The sequence below is a fragment of the Paralichthys olivaceus genome, chromosome 18 (assembly GCF_024713975.1).
Source record: "Paralichthys olivaceus isolate ysfri-2021 chromosome 18, ASM2471397v2, whole genome shotgun sequence".
NCBI lineage: Eukaryota > Metazoa > Chordata > Actinopteri > Pleuronectiformes > Paralichthyidae > Paralichthys > Paralichthys olivaceus.
Genome location: NC_091110.1, coordinates 12,199,599 through 12,227,045, shown reverse-complemented (window position 1 = coordinate 12,227,045; position 27,447 = coordinate 12,199,599). Strand labels below are relative to the sequence as shown.

General features: G+C 40.8%; 2 protein-coding genes across 5 annotated transcripts in view; both read left to right on the top strand.

Annotated features, from left to right (window-relative positions):
- The first annotated feature begins 3,238 nt into the window (after nt 1–3,238).
- On the top strand, nt 3,239–15,695 carry opn4xa (opsin 4xa). Of its 2 annotated transcripts, none has more exons than XM_069514149.1 (10): nt 3,239–3,551; nt 6,854–6,989; nt 10,560–10,693; nt 10,921–11,124; nt 11,227–11,398; nt 11,735–11,896; nt 12,540–12,647; nt 12,751–12,925; nt 13,220–13,360; nt 13,494–15,695. In XM_069514149.1, exons 2-10 carry the CDS (start codon nt 6,856–6,858, stop codon nt 13,515–13,517), a joined length of 1,254 nt encoding a protein of 417 aa, XP_069370250.1. In that variant the 5' UTR covers nt 3,239–3,551; nt 6,854–6,855; the 3' UTR covers nt 13,518–15,695. The 2 variants fall into 2 exon arrangements, with proteins under 2 accessions (XP_069370250.1, XP_019937384.1); XM_020081825.2 differs by having other exon boundaries at nt 13,217–13,360; nt 13,494–15,688.
- Nucleotides 15,696–17,147: 1,452 nt separating this feature from the next.
- pdlim5b (PDZ and LIM domain 5b) overlaps nt 17,148–27,447 on the top strand; it is a 34,323-nt gene continuing 24,023 nt past the window's right edge. For 2 of the 3 annotated variants that reach the window (XM_069513957.1, XM_069513956.1), the window contains exons 1-2: nt 17,164–17,300; nt 21,915–22,020. In XM_069513957.1, coding sequence (XP_069370058.1) covers nt 21,922–22,020 — 99 coding nt within the window. In that variant the 5' untranslated portion in view covers nt 17,164–17,300; nt 21,915–21,921. Of the gene's footprint in view, nt 17,301–21,914; nt 22,021–27,447 lie in introns of all 3 variants that reach the window. The other variant, XM_069513955.1, reaches the window with a different exon arrangement.

The following is a 27,447-nucleotide window of genomic DNA, read 5'->3' as shown; positions in this document are numbered from 1 at the left end:
TGTATTTCCCCACAACATGAGTAATACCTATACCACACACACAAACTGTGATGTAATAGATAATAAATGAATAAATGATAATATAATAAAGTCTCAGTATCGTCAACATGAACATGGAGTGCGAATGCAAAAGAGTTGATCAGTCATAGTATCTCATTTGTGATGAGGAGAAGAAGCACTGGTGCTGATGATGGGACACGTGACATACACTAGATATTATGAGGGATGCGGCCATCTGCCACTTGTACATGATATTGTATAGTATAGATTACAGTACAGCAGGAATGTGGAGTTCTTGGCATAAACAAGTATGCATGAAACAATAACACAGCGATAGAGAACAGGAAGAGGAAGAGGACGTGGAGCAAATGCATCAAAGTGTCAGAACACTTTTAAAATAGGGAGGAATAAGATACAGTATGTACTGTGAACGTGTGAGGGGAAGGGAGCTCAGCGTTTAGTCATCTGGACTCATTACTGGAGCCACCTCTGATGTGCCATCATCACCTCGACCTCGCCACACACTTCCCCCGGCTACCACGACCACAAGTCTTCAACATATTGAGTCAGACTGAAGATTTTGTCACGTTAACGGTTAAAACAAGCCGGTTTACCACTTGAAGTGGTTTTTAAACCTGCACTGTTAAAATATTTGAGGCAATTTGAGTATTTTCACGAGCCAAATGATCTTCAGAGTAAAAGTAACAGAGTAAATGTTTGATTAGCGTTTTACTGAAGCTCTGACACAGTTCAGTGAGAGACTCAGGTTGGCTTTATTGATTATTTCTCATTCCTGTGAGTTGCTGTGCCGCTATCTAGTGACAGTAATCCATACGCACAGGTCTGCAGGAGCATTTAATATAAGTGAGTAGTTGATCCTCTTGTGCCATTAGATAGAACCTTATGTAACATGAAAAAATAAATCAGTCAATCAATATGGAGGACTTTAAAAACGGAGAGGAGCACACTGTGAAGGTGACTAGTCATTTATTCACCATTTGTCACCCGGGGGGGGGGGGGGGGGGGGGGGCACTATGAGAATGGATATACTCGATATCACGCCTGTTCTCCTGGAAGGCGTCGACCTACAGAGGGTCAACTGAGGTGAAGAGGTCTTCACCTCAGTTGACCGTGTTAGTCATGACAAGATGACTTCAGCACTAAAATTGAGGAAGACTCTTGAAATACTGTGGTCATCGATCAAAGGATTTTAAAAGTCTTATTGTCCAGTCCTATAATATCATCAGCCTAATGTTTTGTCATTTCTTCTAAAGGGCAAATGTTGAATCGAATATATTTTTTAAGTAAAAGTGTGCATGGATTGATGTTGCTAATTTAAACATTGACACCTCTCTTATTGCTGCAATTTAATATTTACAATTCAATTAATTGTTTGTGTCCACACCTTCCTCTGAGATGTATTTCAGATACTCCTGCATATTGTGATCCACAGCTCCAAGGAAAATGTTTTCCTTTAGACCATGCTTGTCTCTTCAACTCTCCAGAGGGTTTTGCAGAATGAATTTGTCCTCTTCACACCTCACAAGGAGTGACAGAGGGGTGTCAGACCATTTTGACAGTAATTGGACAGTTGATTGTTGTGTTGGTAGGGGGGGGGGGTCACCTCAGGCAAAATGAAGCCGATGTTCTCCCTCTTCCACTCTTCTGGGCTGAATACAACAAGTGACATAAGTGGGCGGCCTTGCTGTCGTAAAGCCGCCAAGGTTTTTTTATCATCCTACGTAACTGTAATGCACGATTCGACACAACTGACCTCTTTCTGGTTCACACAAAGAAAAAACTCCCACTCTTAATCTGCACCGTCCTTCCGCAGGCTCCAGCCTCAAGTGGTAATACAACAGATCTGTGCGATGACCACAGCCTATTCAAACAATAAAATACAAAAATACTACCTTTTATTTCCTCTGCCAAGGGATTGGTTGGTTTGCTTGTTTGTAAGCAAGATGGAATGCATTTCCATTAAACTCAGTGGAAGGATAAGGTATGGCTCAGAAAAGAATTCATTAAGTTTTAGTGCAAAGGGGATTGTTGGGCCTTGGTGGAGTTACATGCTTGCATGACCATCAAAAATGTTGCTTAAAATGTCCAAAGAGTCAAGTTGACACCTGTCTGAGAAAGTCAACAAAGATCTATGAGCTTCATTGACGTTGTGTTGACTTTTTTTCACCGTAAACTGCATTAAATGACGTGTTTATTTAATGAGTACATCCTCCGTCCTCAGGTTTTTCTTTTATGATGAAATATACAGACGTGGTGAAAGCTCTCTTTGTCTGAGCTACATACAGAAAACAGTTAAGCCTTGTACCCTTGATGCTAAACGCTCGGCCAGTGAATCAGGTGATAATCACAATGTTGTTCTATGACAGAAGAAGATCCACAAAAAAAACTATGCATGACCTAGAAAACAAAAAAGGCAACAAACAACTGAGATCCCATATGTCAGATTTATTAAAGCGAGCCCAGCTGGTTGGAAACAAATGTATGTTGATAGGCCTGTTTCCCTTGGAAGTGCAGTGACCTATAAGTGCAAGGGCTTATCTTGCAAGGATGGTATATCCTCACAGGAAGAATGCTTGTTTTATAAGCTGCTGCATCTTTCTGACCTGTTTTGAATCCGCACAACCCGTCCAGGTGATATGAATCCGACAAAGAAGTCCAGTTTCAGCATAAAGGGAAATACTCAGCCCTGTAGATGAGGTGCTGCTGCTGCCTGCTCAGTTGTGCATGAGATGATAAACATCGCGAGGCTTTTACCTGAGTGCTTTTCTCAACATTCTCCTTACACACGGATGAGCAGGGACAAGTCTGATACTATATAAAAGGGTTTTGGTGCGTTTGTAAACCACAAGACTTCCCGGTGGAATGCAGCGGAAACCAGGGTGTCGCTCTCTCACCTTGCATGAAACCAGCAAACCACTTCTGGTTGCCTGCATTTGTGCCACTGGCAGTGGGTATTAGATGCACAAAAATCAATGCTTGATGAAAATCAGTGTGCAGGATTTAATTCAAAAAGGGAAGCTGCATGCAATTTTTTCCTCCAAAGCATTACAGGAGTTTGGATTTTACACGTTATTACCCCAAAAACATCTTAATTGTATTCAAACCAGCTCCCACACAAACACACAAGCAGTAACACAGCCTCATGCACACACACACACCACACACTGGCTTGATCGATGCATTGTGCCATATGAGAGCTGTGTGTGATGGGCGGCCAGCAGGGGGATGGGTCAATGTGCTGCTGCTGCTGCTGCTGCTGCTTGCCTTTTTATCTGTCTTTATGTATTCTCATAGTCTCCCAAGTACTGATAGCAGGAGCTTACTGCTGTTGCTGTGCATTAGAGAATCTCCTCCTGACTTGGTGGATCAGAGAAGCAGCCGTCAATCTGTTCAAATCCGTGGGCGTGTTGGATTTTTCACCAGTTTTACAAGCTGTGCTGCCTCAGTGTCTCTGAACCTCTTCACCACTTAGACTTTACAAACACAGACGTGCCCTGGAGAGGAAAAGGGGGCTTCACTCTCTGGATAAGGTACAGTAACACTTTTATTAATAGAACAGCTGCATGTTTTACAGTAGAGGTCAGTTTGACTTGATGGGAACCTCTTTCCTTTTTTTTGCTTTTGCACATTCATGAACAATAACACATTTTAACCTAAATCTATTTAAAATGTGTGTTTGTTGCAGACTATCAAAGTAAACACGAGTTTTCAAGAATGTGATTCATCTCATAATTGTGTTTTGTGTTATGTTAACTAAGAATCTGGAGAAACATGAGGGTTCTGTTCAGTTTTTTCGCTTGTCGTTCTAGTTTCATGTTTGTATCTTAATCAGGGGACTCCTCTTCCTAATTTTAATGCAAGACAACAGATTAGTCTCATAAAGAAAGAAAACCCCCAAACCAAAACACACTTGTTGATTCAAATCATGCTTTGTATGATGCATCCCAGTGCATTTGTCAAGTTAATGTCTTTAAAATATCCTCCAAGAGATCTGCAACTTCTTAAATCTGAAATATTTTAAATGCAACATTACAAATTCAAATAATTCCCAAATAGCAGACGGGGCAAATCTTACTCATTGCACCTGCATGCCACTGTTATGAGATGTTCATAAAAAGACGTGCAGGGTGCATGTCACCTCCATGCATCAGACACGCGTTTGATTTATATGACTTTATGAGACAATGCTTTCACACCCCATGAGGGGGAGTAGGAGGTGATTGAGAGTTCCTCTGACGCACAAGGCTTCACTGAGCACAGCAAGAGCTCCCTGTGTGCACCTGACTCACTGCATGTCCATGTATTCTTCACCCATTGAGCTGTGCTGTACATGTGTATTTGTTTTTTCATCCCATCACAGAAAATGCTGCACTATCAATGATGCAAATAAAGCACAAAAAAAAAAAGACACCACACATGAGGCAGAACAACGTGCTCCTGCATGTGCATGTACTATGAGTCAGATCCACTTCTGCTCTGCTGGATTATGCACAGTATAATCACTCAGCCTAATTTTAGATCAGGGTATTCAGAGTCATGATTTATAACATGTTTCTGTTCTTGTACAACAAATTATTAATGCGATACACGACAGATGTTTTCCGGCGCCTTTTGAAATTGATGTGACACGACATTGTGCTGAACTGTAACGACTGCAACTCTGTTCAGCAGAGGCGGACAGGAAGCGGGTTTACAAAGGATAAACGCGACTTAATGCGCGTTCCTGATTCCATCACATTAACAAAACATAGAAATCCTCTTCAATTAATCTGAATCACTGCCGCTGCTGAGCAGAGGCCACATGCACCAAAGTCCAGCCATTTTCATTATGGAAAATGCATCAACACAATCACCTCTTTATTAGATAAGTATTCCCCCACTCCTTTACAGCATGGCAATCATTCAACATTTGTGGCAGATTGAAAACTTCCCCATGCACTTTCAGCCATCTTACCTGTCCTCCAGTTTACCTTGTTGGATTGGTGAATAATTCTTTGGCGATCCTAAGAATGACCTCGTGAAAACTGCTTCAGCTCAATAATGCAGAGTGAGGATCTCCTCTCTGAATCAGATGGGCCGTCATTGCTCTTCAACTCTGTGATTAATGCTGTGGTCAAAAGATGTCCACGTTTGCAAGGGTTAATAATCGATATTAAAAGGCTGTGTGTCATAATCCCTCTGATTCTGTAGAGCTATAGAACACATGTCATTCATTTACATTGAAACCACAGGGAAATTTAAAATTGTACCATCAAGTCAGTGTGCAAGATGGAGACTTTTTGGAGCAGTGTGCAGAAAGTTTTAAGCTCCTGGAAAAGGAATGCGTTCTTTCCAATTGTCAGACTTTGGAGAAGAGGAGACTTGTCTCATATCAATCCTCCCCATGTAATCCAATCCTTACCTTACATAATAGACTGTTCTCATCGGTGCAAAAGTAGAAGACTTGAAGAACTGAAAAACATAAACAGGTTAAAAAGCCTCAAAGTGTCATGAGTACAACACCGGCTCTGAACACACAGAGACAGCAACATGTATGTGCAGTTTTTTTGTGATTTCGATCATGTCTGAAATAAATCACGAGTCTCTGTTTCCCTGTTTCCACCGTTCGCCACAGAGACATCGAGACTCTAATCAATTCCTCTCCCATTCCTTTCAACCACTCAATGAAAAAAGTTCTCTAGTTTTACAGATTTGACTTCATCACGAGTTTCTTCAACAACAGCTGTGATCGTCACTAATTCCTTGGCTCTGAAGTCATTATTATTAGACAATGGAAAATTCATGATTTAGTTGAATGTGCTCACAGTGAAACATATTTTTAAAAATTTTTTTAGAGGAAAGTAAATAATCAAAATAGATTTTTTGTCTACATGTGTTGTTCATTAGGAGTTTTACAAATCACAGTGTTGACTGCAGACCTCTGGGCTATACCCCAGTCAACATGGTTTATTATATTTACCATCATAGTTTTAAGGCTTAGCATGATAACAATTGCTCACATGAACTAAATAAAATACAAATGGAAATGTCATCATTAATATTTCAGGTATTATTATTATTCCGATAGTGGTTTAGTTTATAATGAATGATGCAGAGGAGGCGTTTCACTGAAAACCACAGTTGTGGAACTCGTGGTGAAGTTCAGAGAAGCACAGGAGTCATAAGATTCATCCTCTGAAAGGAACCATAACTGTTTATGAATGTCAATCAATAGCTGGAAGTGCTGAAGTGTACAATTATAGCTTCTCAGTCATTTCTACACACACCTAAAGCTTAAAAGATGATGCAGACAGTCTGTAATGCACAACAGCTGTGCACACATGCAGTGGTGTGGGTTCGAATAACAAGACTGACTTTACCTCTAAACCTACAGATTCGCTGCACAGTTTTGTCACGGTTCCCAACATTGGCCCCCGAACCCCAAAATTTCCTGTTTGGAAACTCCACAAAGTCTCAAAACATCTGAGTCTCAAAACATTGACTGTGAGCTGAGAGGAAATATGTGGATTTCCTCTGATTTCCAAAAGGGAAATATGGATGGTGTTCAAAATGCCAAGCAATGAACGGGTACATTTCTAAAGCATGAAAACAATCAAAAACAACAACAAATGGATTTGATTTAAAAAACTGATAGAAAATATAAAAATCTAATGTAATGTAAAAGCTATAACAGAGGTTAACTCTTACAACTGAAGCAACTTAATTCACAAATAGGAATGGAAACTAAAAGCTGCAGCTTTTCTATGTCTCTAATGCTGACACCTGTGTATGTGTCTGCCCTTAATTTCCCTCGGGATCAATAAAGTTTTCTATTGTCTATCTATTGTCACAGAAATGGATGTGGATCGGGGATTCTATCGGCAGGTGGATGTCCAGGACCACGCTCACTACATTGTCGCCTTCTTTGTCTTGGTGATTGGGACAGTAGGTGTCACTGGGAATGCCTTGGTCATGTACGCCTTTTTCTGGTAAGTGATTCTTTGTTAACCTAAAGAACTAATGGAACAAATGTGTGGCTCAGGAGGTAGAGCGGGCTGTCCACTAACCAGAGGGCCGATCTCAGTCTCCAATACGGAAGTGACCTTGGGCAAGATGAACCCCAAAATGCCTCTGACATTAGTTGTTTTTCGTTCTTACTTGTAGCTTCTGATTATTTCTAGTTATTCTAACTACTGTAATACTCAATGAAGTAATGACAAAAAAAGGAATGCACCCTCATTTGACAAATTCAATAATCCTTGCTGCCCATCACATTTCTGCATGTGAGCTGGTCTTAAGAACAGATTCTGGGAAGTCACACATGCAGGCACAGTTAAGACCGAGGGAGCACAGTGCTCTACTGTTCAAGTTCTGCTGGAAATCCAAAGCGGGCGAGTTCACAGATGCCGTCTGCCTGAGCACGGTTCTGTTTATCACTCAACGACACACATTAAACAGCAAATTACAACATCAATCTGATATATGACGACATTAAGGCATGAAGTCGCTTCACTCTACCTGAATATATGGATTTATGAAATTAAACACTGCTTACCTTTAGACAATAGTAAAACAAAAAGGCTTTAATCAGTGGTATTCGTTCAGCTCTGTACAGTACACACTACAATGGTGGGGGGTTGCGCAGATTCTGAGCGCTGAACAGGGAAACTGTGTGCTCTTGCATTACTAAGTACAGATGTCACAAGCACAGGCAGAGAGGGCTTCACAGCAGCCTCCAGGCATTCAATACCACAAAGCAGCTTAGTGATTTTCTAACTGTGCAGGATAAATCAATGACTGGATTCAATTATTCCATCAGCTACTTGCTTATCTACATAGACTCAACACTGGGCTACTATCTAAGACCACATGAAGAGGCCGAGCTTAAATAAAAAGTAAGGCGGCTCAGCGTTGCACGATCTTATACCGCATTCTCAACTGTAAAAGAAATATTTGTTTATGTTTGGACTCTTAGTATATTACGATGTGGTCAAATATGTAGCATTCACTGCCTTTCATTCTTAATATGAAGACCTGGAGAAGAGAGCTGCCTGCAGCTTGTGTGATGACTCAGGTTTTGACACTGCTGGGAGCAACAGTTGTGTCTTCTGTCTGGTGAAGAAAATAATGATTCAACTGAAAAACAATGATGTTTTTTGAATATTGATTCATTTATCCTAAGTGTGTTCCATCCAGCAAAATATTTCAGATTTCATACAAGCCTCCACCAAAGCTCAGCAATCCCCATATGAAGCCACATTTAAATTCACTCGATCTGGATTTTCCTTTCGATCTGCACTAAATTCCACAACCTCATAAATTTCAGTCCCCTAAACACGCCTGTTTTTTTCTTCAACAGCCACAAACTATTCTCTGAGAATTCAAAATTCAAAAACTCAAAAACTTAAATTTGAAATAATATGAAACACAATTGAAAAGACAAACTCTGAAGCAAACACACACACACACACACACACATACACATACACATACACACACCCACACCTGTGTGTATGCAGTATAAAACTGTGGCCACTCCTGGGTATATAGTAAGCCACTAAATGCAGTAGAGAACCAAGTGTTAGATACAATCCTGGCTCCGACATGAGTTCTGCATTAAGGTCACCTCCAGTGATACAGAGCTACGGATCTCAGATCGATCTCTCCTCCAGTCACACCATCATCTCGCCTGCATGTCGACACACAATGAACTCAACTCATCTGTCTGGGCAGTGTTTACTCTTTTTGCCCTTTTTACTGTCGGCGGGAAAATCGGCAAAGGCGATGCCTGACGGCTGCCTGGATAAAATGGAGCTGATGTGAAGGTTAAAGTAAATATTCAAGTAAATAATACAGTCAAGTTGAGCACATCATTGTATTCAGCTCAGTTAGACTAGTTTTTCGTCTGACATCTGTGTCCCTATATACTCTGTGTACTTTACCTGCAGTAAGTGAGTATTAGATAATAAATGTGAGCGTAAAATGCTCATTGACACAGATCACGCCAACACTTCACAGATGAGAGACATGAAAGGTTCAAGTCTGACGCCTGCGTTGAGACAAGCTAGAGCTGGATTTAGGTGCTTATCAGATTTCAATTTAGGAAACAATCATGTGCACTGGTAGCTCCGTGCAAAGTCCATAGAGACTTGTTTCCGTGGCTTTAGATATGTGTGTGCACTGAGCTGTGGCATGCTCAGAAAAGGTTATCAAGTACACAACAACACCGTGCGTTACAACCCGACCATCTGTGCCCACCGGCAGCCTCTGAGAAAAGAAACATCTGCTGAGGCCCCCACATGGGCCGCCAAAGTTCCAGACTCATTATTGTTACTTATGTGTTGTGTAGACATGCAGACGTGTATCACAGGTTTTCATTAAGTGAGAGCATGTAAATAGCAAAATGTTCATGTTGTCCCACACGTCTGGCTATTTGATGGCTGATTTTAAAGAGGAAAGATTTAATGTCATGATGACGTGAAGTTCTTTCTCCCTAGTCACCCTCAGAGAGTACCACAGGAGTCAAGTGAATATACTGCAGGCACTCGACATATTTGGAAATCCCTGATGTTGTTCTCATGTTGTCTTCCTAACAATGGATCTCAATGTAAAAGGGCATCTATAATTGGATTCTTGACCTCCGCTGATGAAGTTTTTGCTTCGACGGACATTTCATCATTATAGCCGCTATCTAGCTTCACTGATTGTGTACGGAGCTACTGAATGGTTTTTTTCATCCAATCCATTTGTACTGTATTTGCAGTCCTTCATTTTATGTGAAGAGGACAGCACTCATGTGTTTATTTATAATCTTGTGATTCTTTTTTTGATCCAAACACACAAATAAGAGTACGATTGAAAGCTAGTGTTAAGGAGTTCCATTACCATTGATTTCCACAAAACAGGAAGTGGACGTTCACTCAGAAGGATATGGATTTGAGAGTTATTGATTGGATTTTTAATTGGCTGTGTGGGGATCACTCTGCGCCAATCAAAATCTTTCATGATCCAGGAAAACTTAAGAATTGAAATTTAAGGACAATAATTCTATAAAACCTCCATCTGGATTTTAATTTACACACAAAACCATTTCAATACAATCTTTACAGTTATTAACCTAACATAGCGTGGATAATGATGGATTAATCAGCTGACTTTTTTTTTTACAGAGTACTGTTGGCTATTAAAAGCAGTACACTTAATGTTTTGTAGGCCCATATGGTTCCAACGTGCAGTCACAAATTATAGAGGCTGCTAGAACGAGTGAACATACATGAGGCAACATCCAGTAAAGAAAATGTTAGATATATGTATCTGCATTATTTCTAACAAAAAATTTTCATGTTCATAAAAGCAGTGGGTGCATTACACCACATATTAAATCTATAGCAACAAAGTCTTGTTGTTCTAAGACATAAGAGGAAGAAACAGTTGAAGCTGGCCCTTCAACAAGATAACAGTCATTTATTATCTCCACTCAATCAATTCAACAACAACAGATTGCTCTGTGAGATCCTGACCACTATTGATCTGAGACATCTAATTATCATGTGTTCCAGCAACAAGAATCTGAGGACGCCGCCCAACTTCTTCATCATGAATCTGGCCGTCAGTGACTTCCTCATGGCGATCACGCAGTCGCCCATCTTCTTCGTTAACTCACTGTACAAAGGCTGGATTTTTGGTGAAACAGGTATTTTTGTCACTTTTTTTAACCTTTAACACTGTAACTCTGTATTGTTTTTGTCTGTATTATACTTAATATAAGAACATCTGTTTTTACCATGCAATGTAAAAATAATTGCCAACACTAACGGCTTTGGCATGGACAGCAATATTCTGACATTGTTCTGATTAAGAGAATTACCTTATTCCGGTGAAGGTAATCAAAAGTATATCTTTCTTTCTTTTTCTCCACAGGGTGTAAAATGTATGCCTTCTGTGGAGCTTTATTTGGAATCACCTCGATGATAACCCTCCTGGCAATCTCCATAGACCGCTACATCGTCATCACCAAGCCTCTGCAGGCCCTGCGATGGACCTCAAAGAGACGCACTTGCCTCTTTATTGCCCTGGTGTGGCTGTATTCATTAGCCTGGAGCCTTGCACCACTCCTGGGTTGGAGTAAGTAACTCATCTTTCTCACACTTTTAATGCACCTGCCCTCTTGTTATACTTTTACATGCCCATTTCCTTCTCATTTGACCGTCGCATATTTTTCTCAAGGTTCGTACATTCCCGAGGGCCTGATGACATCATGCACGTGGGACTATGTGACATCGACTCCAGCCAATAAGAGTTATACTTTGATGTTATGCTGCTTTGTATTCTTCATCCCTCTGGGAATTATATCCTACTGTTATCTGTGCATGTTCCTGGCCATCCGCCATGCAAGCAGGTGAATGAAGTAGCATATGTTCATTTTAATTTTCAGAAGGTCTATTTAATAACTGCATAAAACAGCATCACACTATTGAAGTGCTGCAGCTCCTGGTCCAAGTGAGCAGAAAAACTAAAATAAGAATAAGTTGATCAGATGTATCTTGAATTTGTCACCTGTTTCCCTAACCTGAATATTTTGCTATCTTGTATCTTGTCTTATACGCCTGTCTCAGTGTGTCTGTAGTATACATTAAAATCAAGTTTTACTTTAGTTGTATTTATTTTCATAAGCCTCTGTTCAGGCTCATATATATTGACTACATCCCTTTGTTGCTTCTCTGTGTCCTGACAGAGATGTGGAGAAGTTGGGATCTCAGGTGAGGAAGTCAACCCTGATCCAGCAGCAGTCCATCAAGACTGAATGGAAGCTGGCCAAGATTGCCTTTGTGGTCATCATAGTGTTTGTGCTTTCCTGGTCGCCCTATGCATGTGTCACCCTCATCGCCTGGGCTGGGTAAATATATACAGTACCACAGGGGCCCTGTATGGTCCCTTGATGTTTTTCAGTAGCATTAGTTGTAGCTCGGCATAAAGTGTAAAACATAAAGGATGTTTGCTTGCACTCTGCAATTCATTCCTGCCATTAATCATGACTCATATTCCATAGTCTATATATATGGCATGATGAAAATGCTAAGCGGGTCACATAGAGGTCGACCGATAGTATTTTAAGATTGATTTATCAATAGTTTTGGGCAGGAAGAAACCAACAGCTGTTTAATTGGTCAATAAACCAATTATACATGTAAAAAAATACCCTTCTATAACAATCTTAATCGGTTTATGTCAGAATCAAGCTGTCTATATAATGTAAAGTACAAAATGAAGTTACCTTAACAAGGTTTTTTCCTGGGTCTGGGATCTGCTGGGGGTTTCCAGGTTAGGCATTATTAGAAAGAAAATATTGAACTAAAGGAACAACTTTGTCACCATGACAACTCAGTAACATCTCACTGGAAGTATCAGTTCAGCTGATACTGACATTCCTATTAGTTCTGATTAATCGACCAAAGCGATGAATCGGTCGACCCCTATCAAATTACAATCCCAGTATCATCACTGATGATGTGCACAGTTCTACTCTTTACAACTTTCAGATACGGAAACATCCTCAATCCCTACTCCAAAGCTGTCCCTGCTGTTATAGCCAAAGCATCAGCCATCTACAACCCTTTTATCTACGCCATCATCCACGCCAAATACAGGTGAGTGAGCAGTGACACCAACTCTTTGCTGAACTACTGAACAACCAACCTGAATGTGAAAATGATAGTGAAATGTATTTAGATTTTATATTTCCTCCAACAGGGACACACTTGCAGAAAAGGTTCCCTGTCTCCACTTCTTAAACCAGGCCTCCAGGCGGGACTGCATATCAGTGTCACACAGTGAGTCTTCCTTCAGGGACTCGATGCTGAGCAGACAGTCCTCGGTGTCCAAAACCAAGTTTCACAGAGTCTCTTCCATGTCTACGACAGACACAGTGAGTCTCATGGGCTTTTAGAGACACAGGTCAAGCAGCAGCATCAGCGTCGGGCTTAAAAAATTGTGTTTGTTTTAAACCCATAATGGCAGAGCTCATATCTTTTGGTTTATAAAGTCTAAAGTCATTAGGAATTAAATTCGGCTCTTTGCATAGGGACCTTATAAATGTTTTAACTAAACTTCACATTACTGACCTTTTTTTTGTGCGTACTTGTACAAGCTACTACTATACAGTCACTAAAAGTAAAGCATATACTCACCTTGATATTCATGTGCGTATCCCATGTAGCAGGTTTGGAGCGACGTGGAGCTGGACCCTATGGACAAGAGCCATTGTTTGAGGTCAAGCTATTCCCTCGGAGCTCTGAAGGACAAAGAGTACAAATCACTGGCTGAACAGGCCAACGAAAAGGGAAGCCAAAGCCAGGAACAGGTCTGCTCAGCATTTTATCAATTGATTTTATGAACCAAACCATCTTGAAATAAATGTTTTTAAAGATGTTAACACAGTCACGTTATCACCAGAAGGGTCAAGCTTTTTAAATTTGCATTTTATTTGAATTCAGTTCCAGGCTTCAATCCCACAGTGAGGCCCACTGAACGGATGCGACCACAGCCTGTCGCCTGAGTCCGTCAGCATGGTGAAGCCCTCCACCTGGGGGAGGAAAAAGGGAGGAGAGCCCTGAGAGCTGGATTAAAGGGAGGGAACAGGAAGATGAGCAAGAGAGAGAGATAACGTGAACAGAGAGAGAGAGAGAGACACACACACACAAGTCCAGATGGAGGAAGACGAGAAGGAATTGTGTGTCCTCTTCCAGTCAGACTCTCTGGATGTAAATGTACGTACGCTCTCCCATGCATCAGACCAGATTCAGAGAAAGGCCTTCAGCACTGTGGCTGTCACTCTGGACTGTCGAGCTCACCGACTGAAGTCTCTCTCCCCGACACCAGGAAGATAAATGTTGAATAGTTTATTTATCTGTGGCTCTGTGTTACTGTAACACAGCAAAGTAAACAAGTTGTTTTTTGTGGAAGAATGTTAAAGGATATATTTTTAAACAACTGTTTGACAATGCAATGCAACCAAATACGTTTGTTTTATGTTTTTTTGTGCAACCATGACAACAGAACTCATTATAGTGTAATTATGATGCAGCATCACAGTGTTTATCATGTTTTGTAAGTTGCTGACTGTCTCATTACATAGCACAAGTTGGACATTATGCATTACACAATCTAAGATTTTCCATCACTGCATCTAAATTTGGAACTGTGTTATACATTTCTTTTATAAAGAATTTTGAAAAACAGCGTGTGAACATTTCAGCAAAGTTAGTCTGACACCAGAGGAGCATATATCATCATCATCATCATCATCATCATCATCATCATCATCATCATCATCATTCATTATGATACTTTCTCATGCCGTCATCTTTATTCAGGGACAGTCTGGCTCAACAGTAATCACTGAGTTTACTTGTTTTATTTTTTGAAATATCCCATTTGTGCTTCAGGGAAATAAACCTTTCATGAGGTTGTCAACAAATAAAGACCTCAGAAAGAACCTGCCGAATGGACACAATATGTTGCTGAAACTATTTGCAAATCCATTCTGTCAAGAAGCAGATAGAGGTGGATTCATTTTCCCATAATTCTGCTTTAATCACTAAAAATCCCTCTTATTTAATGATTGGTTGTCAGTATTTTTGCTCACATTGGAACAGCAGAGAAAATGCAGATGAAGAGGGGGAGGATGAGGAGGGGATGGGATCCAGTAGATTTCCTCCATTAGATTAAAAACCAGGACACTTTAATGCATGTGACCAGCTGAGCCACCATTATAATCAACATCCATAATATTATGGATCTGATGAACTCCATGAGTGGAAACTGCATTACAATGTACATCCTTTTCTCTTTTTTTACTATAAGCTCATCACATGGTACAGTTGCCTCAAGTGTTTATCTAGAGACGCTTGATTCAAACACCCAGAAAGGACCTTTTTGAACTGTCTCTGAACATTAATTCTGGGATTTCCTGAGTGCTCTGCTCATCCAGTTATGAAAGGAGGATCTAAAGGTATGTGCCTTACATAAAGGACTAACACACTTCAGTGGTTCAATAGCACATCACCGGGGGATTTTGCTTCTGGGCTTCCCTTCTGTTTGCAACCATATATTGACATGACACACATGCAGCTGAACAAAAGCTCAGCTGACCACAGTGCAAACATCTAATGGCATCTGGCTGCAGTGACTTTGAACAGTTAATGGTAATCTGCAGAATGGGCCAGGCCGTTTTGTGTGTAACATGCAAAAGATCAATGTGTGTTTGTTTAAAATATCACAGTGGAAAAAAGGATGCACTACACATGTGAGAGCTGTAATAGACAGTAATGTTGTTTTCACTTTGGAAAATCTGGTCTGGAGTTTGCCTTTCTCAGATGAAGAGTGCAGGGTTACCCTACAGGGACACCAGCGTTGGCCTTTCATCGCCAAAAGCTCTTGAATCTAATTGTTTTTCCAAGTTGACACTGTCGTCTTGTCTCTTCTACTTGATTAACTCCGTCCTTTTATTTTGAGATAATTGTGTTCTTCCAGTTTTGTGTCTGTCGTGTGCTAGAAATGTTATCAACACATCCACTCGCTCGCTGTGAATTAAAACACTGAATTAAATTAAAACGCTTTGAGTCATATACTTTGGCTCCTAATATTGTTGAATGATGACTTTCACTGACTACCAGCACTATTGTCTATGATACGTTTGTACAACTCATACTTTTATATTGTTCTTTATTTGTTATTGCCTTGAGTTGCTTCATGAAAACCTCAGCCTCAGGCTAGATGCTCTGTCTACAAGACAAGATGAGTGACACATGTTGAGCTATGGCTCTGCCCACGAGTAGAGGAAGACAGGATTAACAATAAACTTCCCACCCTGAGGCCATTCATTGTATAGAGGCCTCCAAGGTGTTGAGCATGCACTTTGTTTGCTGGCCACTAGAGAGCGTACCAACCCCATGCCACTAGCGTGTTTCACTGCCAATATCAGTACAGTGACCGTAAAATTAATATTCGCTGAAAAAATGGATGATAAAACAGTTATAATGACAAACAAAACTCTGCTTTATACTAAGAAAGAAAATAAACAGATGCAAAGTTAAAAAATGAAAACACGGTCAAAAAATAATAATGCATGTGCTTCTCTACTGTGATTGTGTCAAACTGTATTCAAACACCTATAAGATATAATATGTGAATGTCAAAGCACAAAAAACACCAGTGGAGTAATTGATGATTCTTCACATTCAGTGTTTTTAAATTGCTCCCCATACTGATGTGTGCTGGTGGATAAAAGACTGGTGCATTTATAACTTATCTGCCCTGCAGCCTACACATGAGGCGTTTAGAATGCATGCAGTGGAAAGAATGGCCCATTCATGCAACAGGGCAAGCTGCTGCCCTGTCACACGCTCAAATATTTCTTTGCTAACATCATGAAAATATGTCCTTAATATAGGGCAATTCACCACCGCAGACAAATAGCTCCATTTCTTGATTTACATGACTTTATTTGACCCAGAAATACCAATGAGAGATTTAACAAAGTTAAGGGCTTATACAGATGGTGGTAGCTACAGGTTTCTAGTGTTTGTTACCATGCACTGGCTGATAAAAGTGTTTATATGGAGCTTTTCTAGTCTTGTCAAGTTTTGCCATTCACCCATTCACATGCTGCACATACAGTGTATCTAGGGGCCATTCGGAGTTCAGTATCTTGTCCAAGGACACTTCTGCAGCAGATGGGGAGGGCTGGGATTGAACTAAGGTTGGCAGTTTGGGAAGAGCTCAGCTCCACTTTGTAGATTTAAAAACAGCTCTGCTGCAACTCACCTGTACTGTGGCAAGTCTGTCAAGTCTGCACCTGTAACAGCTGCAGTGTGGCCTCCAGTCAAAGGCTGGAACCCTCACACACACACACACACACACACACACACAAAATCTGTCTCTCTCTCACTCAAACACACACACACACACACACACACTCTCTCTCTCTCTCACACACGCACGCTCTCTCTATCACACACACACACACACACACACACACACACACAGACACACATGCTCTCTCTCCCTCACACGCACTCTCTCTCTCTCTCTCGATCTCTCTCTTTCTCTCTCACACGAACACGCTCTCTCTCTCTCTCTCTCTCCCTCACACACACACACACACACACCCTCGTGGGGCTGGTTTATATGCGGAAGCCTCAGTTCCGCTCTCTCCACTCCTCCAGGAAACTGACAAGCGACGGACCAAAGTCACGCTCCTCTCCCAGAGTCTGAGCACCGGACCCGGCTTCACGAGCGAGGTGAGTCCGGACACCTGAACACTGACTGGAACTCATCGTCTCTGATCGCTTTACTGCTTCAACTTTACGATGCTGTCACAGAGTTTCTATTTCAAACACATCATAAAAACTTCCTTGTGTACTTTTAGTCTAATAAACTCTTTATTCCAGCAGCACCCCCACAGTTGTCCACACTTTAACTTGGCTTTGAACCAGTGACGACCAGGCTGAGAGTGTGTTAGAATAATGTCAGACGTGTTTTAATGTCACACCCACTGGAGCAAAGAGTACACACACATTAATGCTCAGTTTGCGTGAGAGGAAATCAGCAGTGCAGGGAGGGTCAGGTTCTGTGAATAGAAAACCTGGGTAATTATTGATCTGCCACATGACATCAACTGCAGCTCGTGTCATGTTGTTATTACCAGATTAAGTTCATGTATTTCATTCATATTATCAGAGGTAAGATGTGTGAAAATAGGCAGCTGAAGTAGGAATGTCATCATATTCTACTAAAGGTTTATTTTTTTTCATTTGTGACCAGGAAACAGAGTTAACTGTTGCTTTAAACCCAACATGTGGACAAAGTGTCCCATAAAGTCAGGCTGGAACAAGTCCACATGGTTTTAAGATGGTGAATCTGTCCTCATTCATTTATTTTGATAATGACAAATGAAGCATTTTGAAATGTGATGCCCACACATCTTATTTTCATAGACAGTTAGGTATTGGTGCAGTTAATGACCTCACACAATCAACTTCCCTCTGTGAGTCAACATGTCCTGTCGATGATGATGATGATGTCACCAGCCACATTGTCTCCTGAAGCACTGAGAACTGAGCATGTTGAACATGTAGTCATGTTAAACTCTGTGACCCGTGTTTCATTTCCAATCATGAAAGCTTTTTTTTACAATGATTATTATTATTTTCAACAGTAATTAAATCAATTTTTAACCCAAACGTCCCCAAACATTTTTACACATTTCACCTGGCAGGTCACATTTACTGTAAATTCAGTTGCATTTAAATTCAGCATCAAACCATTTAGATATTCTGCATAGTAAGCGAGTTAATATTACATCTACTACAAGAACGTAAGCATGTCTGAGCCTGTAGATAACTTGGTCAGCAGTTCTCCTGTGTCCTGTGCTGAAAGGATTGTGTTTTAATCTTGTTGCTGGTGTGAAAGTGTTGAAACATTCAGCAGAATAAAGTGCCATTATGACAGGAACTATAAAAGATAAGACCCTACTGACAAATGACCAGGATTATGCTCATAAATAGCCCAGGAAAAAAGAGGTTAATGTGGGTGCTGCTGATAAAATATTTCGTGCACAGCCCGACTGTTTGCCTTTGTTTGGGAACACTGAGAAGGTGTGTCTGCTCATGTCTATGCATGATATCATTGGGGACTGGAAAACAGGCAGTGACACGAGATGAGTTGAGCCTTATGTTTGTTTTCTCCATATTAGGAAGAGAAATGCGGTTGATATGCGGGTCCAGCATAACTTTGGGTCTGCGTGAGCCAAAATTCCAGCTATTTGCCTTCTACCAACATGTCACGCACCTTTTCACTGTCTGGGAAATCTAATACGGAAGGAATCTGATGTAATTGTGATACAGCAATCCAATGCTGTGCATTCCTCGAGGGCTGGTGGTTTAACAATGGCAGCGTGTCCTCTAACTGGGACTTTTGGATCAAAGAGTGTGGCATAAAATCTAGTGTTGAGGTCCATTGTGTTTTGTGTCACTTGAGAAAACAGTTTTTGCCATTGCTGCCTTCTTAAATGTGTTGACTCACTCAAGTTGTGGTTGTGGCGTCAGCAGCTTTCATGACGTTGTTTGTGCATCGTGCTGTAGTAAATCTCCAAAAGCTTTTTTATTCATATTTATAAGTATGTATTCATATGTTCTAGAGACTGCTATAACCGTTTGGTATCGATAGTTGTGCAATGAATGGAAAATCGTTTTGTTTAGACCTTTAAATTTTCTCTGCTTAACTCTAAGTCACCTTGAAGAGGGAGACGGCTCTCATTTGTCTTCAATTGCTCTCTGTCCCTTTATAGACTTGCATATTCTGCAAATGTGTGTTTCGTTATATCCGCTTGATTGTGAAAGTGCATAGCATAAATAGTAGAGCTGTTTATCCCCTGCTGCTTTGCAGGTGTTCGGCTACTCCCTGTCACTTTCACATGAGATTTTTATTCCTTCTCCTCCGCCTCCCCGCACACTTTTATGTCTTCTCGGCTTTAAAGAGGCCTGTTCCCCTCCAGGCGTGGCGATGATGAGACAGCGTGCAGGCATGAGCCTCTGATTTGATTTGTGTCTCGTACAACCGACCAGGTGACGGGCTGCAGCAGGTGGTGCTGCGGCCCTGAGGGGATTTGTGATGGTTGCATTACTTGCAATGTTGAAATGACATGCCTCTGGGATTACAAGGTGTACTTATATAAGAAATACTCATTGGGAAAGTATGTTTACTCTTAACTGCCAAGCACAAATGAATATATACAGTATTGATGGTTATTTTCACGGCAGAGGTTGAAATATTCAGTTTCTTAGTTTTAAGAAGTTCGATACACATCCATGTGTTCCATCCATCCATCACTGTCGTTTAAGGGTTGTGGGGGTCTGGGGGCTGGATCCAATCCCAGCAGACCTTGGGTGAGAGGCGGGGTTTATCCTGGACAGGTTTCCAGTGTCAATTATATTATGAACTTGGCAAAATTTCTCCAAAGCCAAAAAATTTGAGCACCTTATCAAACTTGTGTCATCATCATTAAACCTTTCATTTCATTACAAATGGATAGAAGCTATAACTCTCTATTCACCCCCAGTTTCCTTCACCATCTTTTCAAACATTACGCCTCCTCTGGGTCTCAGTTGTAAATTCTAAACTATTATCATGTCTGTTCAAAGCCAGATGATTCAGCTTCACCTCTGTACTTCCCTCTCTTCCTTGTAATTGCATAGTACACTACATGACGTGTAATGCTCATGGGCGAGTCTTTTGATGTCGTGTTTTCATGTCAACATCCTCTCTTTGCATTGGGCAGTTCAAAGGTGACATCATGTATTTCCACATGATCTGGGGGTTTTGCCCGAACTGTGCACAGCAGCAGCAATACCGACATCACACTCTTTCTCTCTCTCTCTCTCTCTCTCTCTCTCTCACTGGATAGTAAAGTGTATTCTGCCAATATAGTATAGCCAATATCCTCAGTCATCAACCTAATGAATTAGATAATGCTCTAAATCTCAACATGTGACTGCACTTAACTTGGGTCTTGCTTCCAATAAATAGCTTACAGCTTCAGTTTTCAGGGGAAAAGGAATGCATGACAGGCAGGGCTTCAACCAGTGAAAATCAACTGTGCATGAACTATTTCATGGCCTCAAATCCTCTTTTCAATGTCTCATTTTCTGGAACTGTCTTTTTAATTTGCATGCACTTTACTATAATCAGGATATGATCAACCCATGAGGTAATGTATGTAATGTAGGCTGCAATAGCCATTTGTGGCAGCAATGAAACTCTGAGCTGGTAGAAGTGAAGCTGATCTCCAACAAGTCTCCAGACATCCAGGGTGTTGCCTTCATCTCTAATTTATCAGTGTTTGGGCCGAGCAGCACGACAGTCGTCTCAGGAAAGATCAGTGCTCACTCTGTCACATATAATTTAACAGGGGTTTTTAGCAAGATCTTACTGCACACTGGTTGTTTTATTTTACGATTTTAATGTTTTATTAATTTCTAAACCCCAGGAATGAGTGTGATTGATGATTCTGGCTGAATGTGAAGATGGAATAATTGGAATAAAATAGATGTCTTCCAATGCTTAATTGAAAAGAGTTACCCCACCACTGGTAATTTTCATTTAACCCCTATGTGTTCGAACGGCAGTGTGATCATATTTTATTTCCTACATCTCAGTGAGCAGACACTGAGAGGATAGAGTCTCTGATCTGAGATTCTTTGTAGGTAAACAAACGATTATTGTGTTTATGTGTCACATATTTCTAACTGTTCCCTCCTTCTTTTCTGCAAACATCACATCCAATGCTGTGGAAGAATTTCATCAAGAGCATTTCATACTTGTTTGCACTCGAGAGGGTTTTTTGAGCATCCTAAATGAAAAAAAGTGGAACCTTGCTTCGTGGTCAGAACTAATATTAGGAAGTTACGCTTGAATTCAAACAGCTTCCGTATGAGAAAAGTCAATCAAACCCATGAGACTGACTGTTTAATATTGGTGATGAGATATTGGGACAAACAGGAAAAGAGGGAACATTCTTTAGTGTTTCAGAGGTAAGATAATTATTATAGTTCACAGGGATGGGGAAAAAAAGCAGCAGCATACACAACCTTCAAATTATATTCATCAGTGGAATGCTTTGTTTGGGTTTTAGCAGATTGAGCAGATTACAGTGCTGTACATTGATAACAGTAATCTTTACTAAATGTCAGTGTAGGCTGCAGATCACACGTATACAACCTAATGCTCGAATACACATTTTCTTTATTCCTGTTATTATCTTCCGTTTGTATTCTCTGTTGTATCTGAATATTTGTTCTATGTGCGTAGAACCGACCTCACAACGAGTATAAAAGTATGTCTTGTTCTGTCTCCAGGTGAATCATGAGCAGCAGCTACAGCGTCTCCCTGGCTGGCCCTGCCCCCTGGGGCTTCAGACTGCAAGGAGGGAAGGACTTCTGTGTGCCCCTCACCATCTCAAGGGTGAGTGACACACACACACGTAAACACCACTTGCGTACCCTTCGCTTCATGACACCTCTGAAGAATGCTACTCACGCTCACTATGCCATTTGCCTAGTCAGTGATAAAGTTCACGTCCCATTCATCTCCTTAGGGACACTCATTGCTGGATATTGACGTCTTCTCTAACAGTTCATGGCCCCTGTTACTCCGCAGCCCCCCTTGCAGTCTTGACCTATCCCCCATCAAGACTGTGACTATTGTCATAATAATATTACATAACTGAGTTGTGACCACAACATCCGTCAATTTAGGAAGTAAAAAAAACCAAAAACCCTCCCTTGAATTTCTCTGACGGCCTTTCAGGATATATTTGGAGGATTAAGCCGGTGGCTGTTAACGCCTGCTGTCATTTGGATGAGGGATAATGCGAAGTGCCCTGGCCTTTCTCCCTGGTATTAGTCCTGATGTGAGGCGCAGGGGAGACAGTGTGTGCTGGGGCTGCAGTGGAAGCACCAGGACCTGTCTTTAAACAGCCCATTAGAATGAAACTCTAGAAAGCCACAGTGGTTCTGTAATAACTATCTTTGTGCCACATAAATTCCGAGTGGGCTGACGAGGTTCTGTCTAGGCCTGAGCTGGGGGGCGAGCTGCTGGAGGAGCCGTTTGAGAATCAGGCCTGTTTATATGACAGGTCCATCCTCAACCTATACATAGTTATACATAGTTTTAAGTTCATATTGTTGCGTTCATTCAAGGAAGTGCAGCGGAGTTTAATGTTGATCTTTGGTAAATTTGAGCCCGGGGCTGTCTGAAGTGTCTCAATTATACTAACATGCCTCTTGTCAAACAGGATTAGAAGTAGTCAGCTTTTCATCTACCAGTGTGACTGTGTGCTGTGAAAATAACTGTCTGCTGCAGACTGAGCTGTGTTTTTCACCTCTAACTGCTTCCTGTTACGTAATTGCGATCGCAGTGTCACGTCCAAGGTCAGTTACAGTGTTTATTTGTTGGCGGGATCGGTTACAACATTTTGAAAGTTATGTGCCGAGAAGAGAAGTGGCTTTGTGTCAGGACATAATTACTCCAAAGGGTATGAAAAGGCCAGCATAGCTGCTCAGACTATTTTTATGCCTTGCCATCGTGATAATAATGGTACCTGGCACGTGTCAGACATGCATGTAGCTGTTGGCACACATCCTGTCATCATATCTCAAAAACAATACGCAACTGAAGGAGCTCCACACTCGTCACCTGATTAGACATTGGAGTACATTTAAGTATTAAAATGTATAAAGATAGAAGAAAATCTAAATCTTTCCAGAGGTGAAGATGAAAATGAAATCAAAACATTTGACAATATATCGACCTTCTACATAAAACTCCACATTCTTAAGGGTCTGCAGGTACAAGAGAACACATATCCTACTTTCATTTAGATTTTTGACTCCTCAATGTGATTTCTCTTTGGTGATATATGCTGTGTCATGTTTTCATAGTATAATTTAGAACAAAATGAGACAGGTGACCCGACAGGAACTTTGCATCTATTAAAATCTGGTGAGCATATGAAGTTGTAGGTCTGACAAGTCATTTTTTGTGGTCATGGTTGCGGTTAAGCTCTGGACCATAAAAGTGTTGAATACCGCCTGTGTCCACCAGCAGCCCTGTGCTGAGTCATCAGTGGTCAGGAGCTGCAGAGCCATTCGCATTATTTGATTTTCAGAGTGAATGGCTTATATTTCCTGTTATTGTGCCATTTTTCCATTTGTCTATTAATACCAGAATCCTATTGTCACATCAGGCCAACACAGTACATGCTGTACTATAGCTAAACGTTTATATATCCATTTATTTACATACTTTTTCCTAATTATTGCTGATGTCAGTTTTATCCATCTGCTATTTCTGTATCTGTATTTACCAAGGGAAGAGTTAGTCAGTAGAAGGTATATGGAAACATCTGCCAGCAGTTTAACCATTACTTCAGCTCTGCCATTACATGAATTAGTAGAAAATTGAGTCGACCACAGGCTTATTTTCAGGTTCATTAGACATCGACAATGTAAAATAGACTTTCCTGTAAAGAATAACCATCTGTTGGTATCACATCTAGTATTGTTTTACTTAGATGGATAAGATAACTGGAGTAATGATGTAATGACTCAACATATGCGTCCCATATGTAACTGATCCTCCGATTATGTACATAATTTAAGGCCGGTTCCTCACGATAAGACGACCGCAGCCTGTTTTCCTCGTTCCTTTTAAGGAATTTGCCCGTTGAAAGGCACTAAATAAAAATACGAGTTGGAGTACAGTATATCTGTTCCATAAATATTCATTGGGTGTCGTAGCTATATTTACTTAAAATGTCCCAAAAGACGTCATGACAACAGTAACTATATTTGGAGGAGAATAATGTACACACACCGATACCTGTGACCTGCACCCGTTGGACGATACTAACTGTAAGTCACACGGTGTCCATGACTCAAATACATACTATACTTTATGGTCAATTTTACTCGAAATGGGGCCATAATATACTAAATGAGCATCATGCTGTATTGAACTTGAAACTAATGATTGAGACCATGAACTCCTAGAATTTTTTTTTTACTAATGTTGTAAATTTCTCATTGACTTCTATACAAAGACCTCTTATATCAACCAGTGGAGGCGCATTGGTTTTAACTTCCAGAGCTGGAGTCGAATAATCTATCGGAGAGCGTTACTGTGAGCGCTGAGATGGTTTCGTGTTTGAAAGGTTAGCATGAGCCATTTTATAAAAAACTAGTATGTTGTACGAAAGATGCCTTTTTGTTTATTCACGCTGTGTTTTGTTATGTTAATCCTGTGTTTTTGGTTCAACTTTTAACAAAGCAACTAACCTTCAAAAGCGAGACCACCCAGTATTGTATAGATGTGTAATGGAGGAAGGACTTAGTTCTGTACATTTCGTGTGCGGATGCCTGTTCCTCCAGACTCTTTCCATCCTTGTTGTCTGTGGTTATTCCAGCTCCTTTTTCAGGAATTTGTTGACAGGCTTCCACATGGAAAGACTTCCCCTGGCAAATTCTATTGATTTGAGTGGACACGCTATTATAGCACTACTTATGATTACTTATATGGTTATAAAGTCTGTAAAAAAAATTATGCATGCCTGCGTTCATCATTGTCTGGTTACCGCAGGTCAGGAAGAGGTCAGCACAGCGAAATTGTTCCCCTCTTTTTCCATCGACCCCTCACTTCCCCTACTTGCCCTTCGTATCCTCTTGTTTGCTGTTTTAGTGGCATGCATACTTGGAGGGAACACAAGCTAATTTTAGCTAATGTGTTTGCATTAGGGTCTGTCCCTCCAGATGTGTCCTTTTCACGCAACTACCTTTGTTTTCCACATGATGAAGCTACTTCAAGTTAATCATTTTAAATTTGTAGCAAAGAAACCATCAGTCAAATTGAATGACCTATAGATATAGAATTAAAACTTCACAGCAGCTCAGAATAGGCACTTATTTATAGTTCAATATATAAAGAATCACTTAGATATAATATAACACATAAAAAAGACATATTGCAGTGATTACCATTGTAGCGTAACAAAGTATTCAAATTGTAAAGCTCGATGTACAAAGAGATATGTGACTTACATTGTCTGACATTGAACCTTGATGTTTGGTTCGGCTCGGATCCAGAAAATATAAAATCAGGTGGAGAAAAACTCGCTGAAATCTGTGAGGCAGAAAGCGTGTGGTCTGCGCTGCGTAGCTGCCAGAGCGTTTGTTTCTGTCTCTTCTATTAAATCTCCGGAACATTTTAACATGGAAAGTGACATTTAATAGAGACCATTTGAATCTTTCAGTTTTTTATCATCTTCACGGACAATAATCTAATAAACTGTGATTTTATGCAGGCTCCTAAAGACGTGTTCAGGTTACATGTGTGTTTTAGTAGAAAAATGTCATCTGCAGTATGTGTTTGATCCCCGGCTCAGCTCTCTGGTGTCTGTCTCGAGCTGTATTGAGGCATCTGCTTTCAATCTCCCCAATGCTATATGGCAGGGTTATAAAGAATAACTTGATTTTGATTTAGATCGCTCACTCTATTATTTTTTGATGGAATCCTCTTTGTCTCCACTTGAGACAGTTCGCTGCTTAGAATAGAATGAGCCCATGTGGTATAAATTCAAAGACGCACAAAAATGCCCTGCAGACTTTGTGGTTTGCAGCTTGAACAACAACCCACAATTACTGCAGTGGGACAGTGATAACAGTGATAGCCACTCGCTCTTGATAACAGACATCCCCTGATATAAAGCACTGTCAAGCACTTTGCACAGCTCTCAACTTCCAAGTCCGTTTATACGTTAACCACAGTCGATGAAAGTGAAACTCATTTCCGATGCCAAGTATCCATTAGTGTTAGAGTGCCGTCTTGAGTTATATTGTTGTACCTTTGAGTGAACCCGCGTTTTTGACGTCTTAGGTGCTAGAAAGCACAGAAACTGTATATTCTTAAGATTGAACCAGTGATAAAGTATTCCTATGCCTGAATGCAGCCAGAACACGTTGCCATCCAGACAGTAGGTGAAACTTAACAGTTATCTTGGCACTTTGGTTGGTAGAAAGCCTAAAGCCCTGGCTACAACACGCAGGAGAGTTTGAATGAGCCATGAATTGAGTTACAACCTCAATCTGGTGCATGACTTAGGCTCAATTTCTAGAAACCCTTTTAAAGCTACACTATGTACTTTTTACTGAGCAACTGCGCCCTCTGCAGCCACACATGGTCACTTATTCTGCTTGGTTCAGTGTCCAAGCGTGAAAACAAAGTCTATTAATGTGTCGAGCTCTCACGTGCGTAGTCCCACTCACTGCACTAAAACATAACTGTATACTGGATATTACCCATGATCCTTGGCTTCCTGAACCAGAAGACACTAAACACTATAGAATTCTTGATATTTAAATTTTCGGCTCTGAATATTGGAGATAAACGCAGGTTTTTTTAGTGATCTAAAGTTTGGTTTGATTCTAGCAGCTCCATATTTATTCCAGGCGATTGTACAAGAACAGGCGTTCAGGGTGAGGAGTGGAAATGAAAGCGGCACCATTCTCTCTTTTCCAAATCAAACTGAATTTAAAGTTGCTATTTTAAGGTAAAAACGTTGCTTTGCCTTCATCTGCTTTAGCAGCGCTTGTCAGCCGGGCTTGTTTCTGACATGACTAAAGCGCATTCACTATTCATCGAGGGCTTGGTGCCGCTTTGTGCTGTTTTGTTTGTGTTGTCATGGCGATTTGACTGAAAGCTCCCGTGTAGGTCCGCCTGGCATCTCGTGTTTTCCAGCCGCCTGATTGATGTAGTAAGAGACGGGGGTCAAACCATGACAACCACCACCGTACCGCTGCTCAAGTGCGCTTAATTGGGATGTTTGGCTTGGATGAA

What these genes read in the sequence shown, in the direction of transcription:
- opn4xa (XM_020081825.2), top strand. Translation starts at nt 6,856, where the DNA reads ATGGATGTGGATCGGGGATTCTATCGGCAGGTGGATGTCCAGGACCAC. An exon ending in ACCCTCATCGCCTGGGCTGG is followed by an intron (nt 11,897 to 12,539) that starts GTAAATATATAC and finishes TACAACTTTCAG; the next exon opens with ATACGGAAACATCCTCAATC. An exon ending in ATCATCCACGCCAAATACAG is followed by an intron (nt 12,648 to 12,750) that starts GTGAGTGAGCAG and finishes TTCCTCCAACAG; the next exon opens with GGACACACTTGCAGAAAAGG.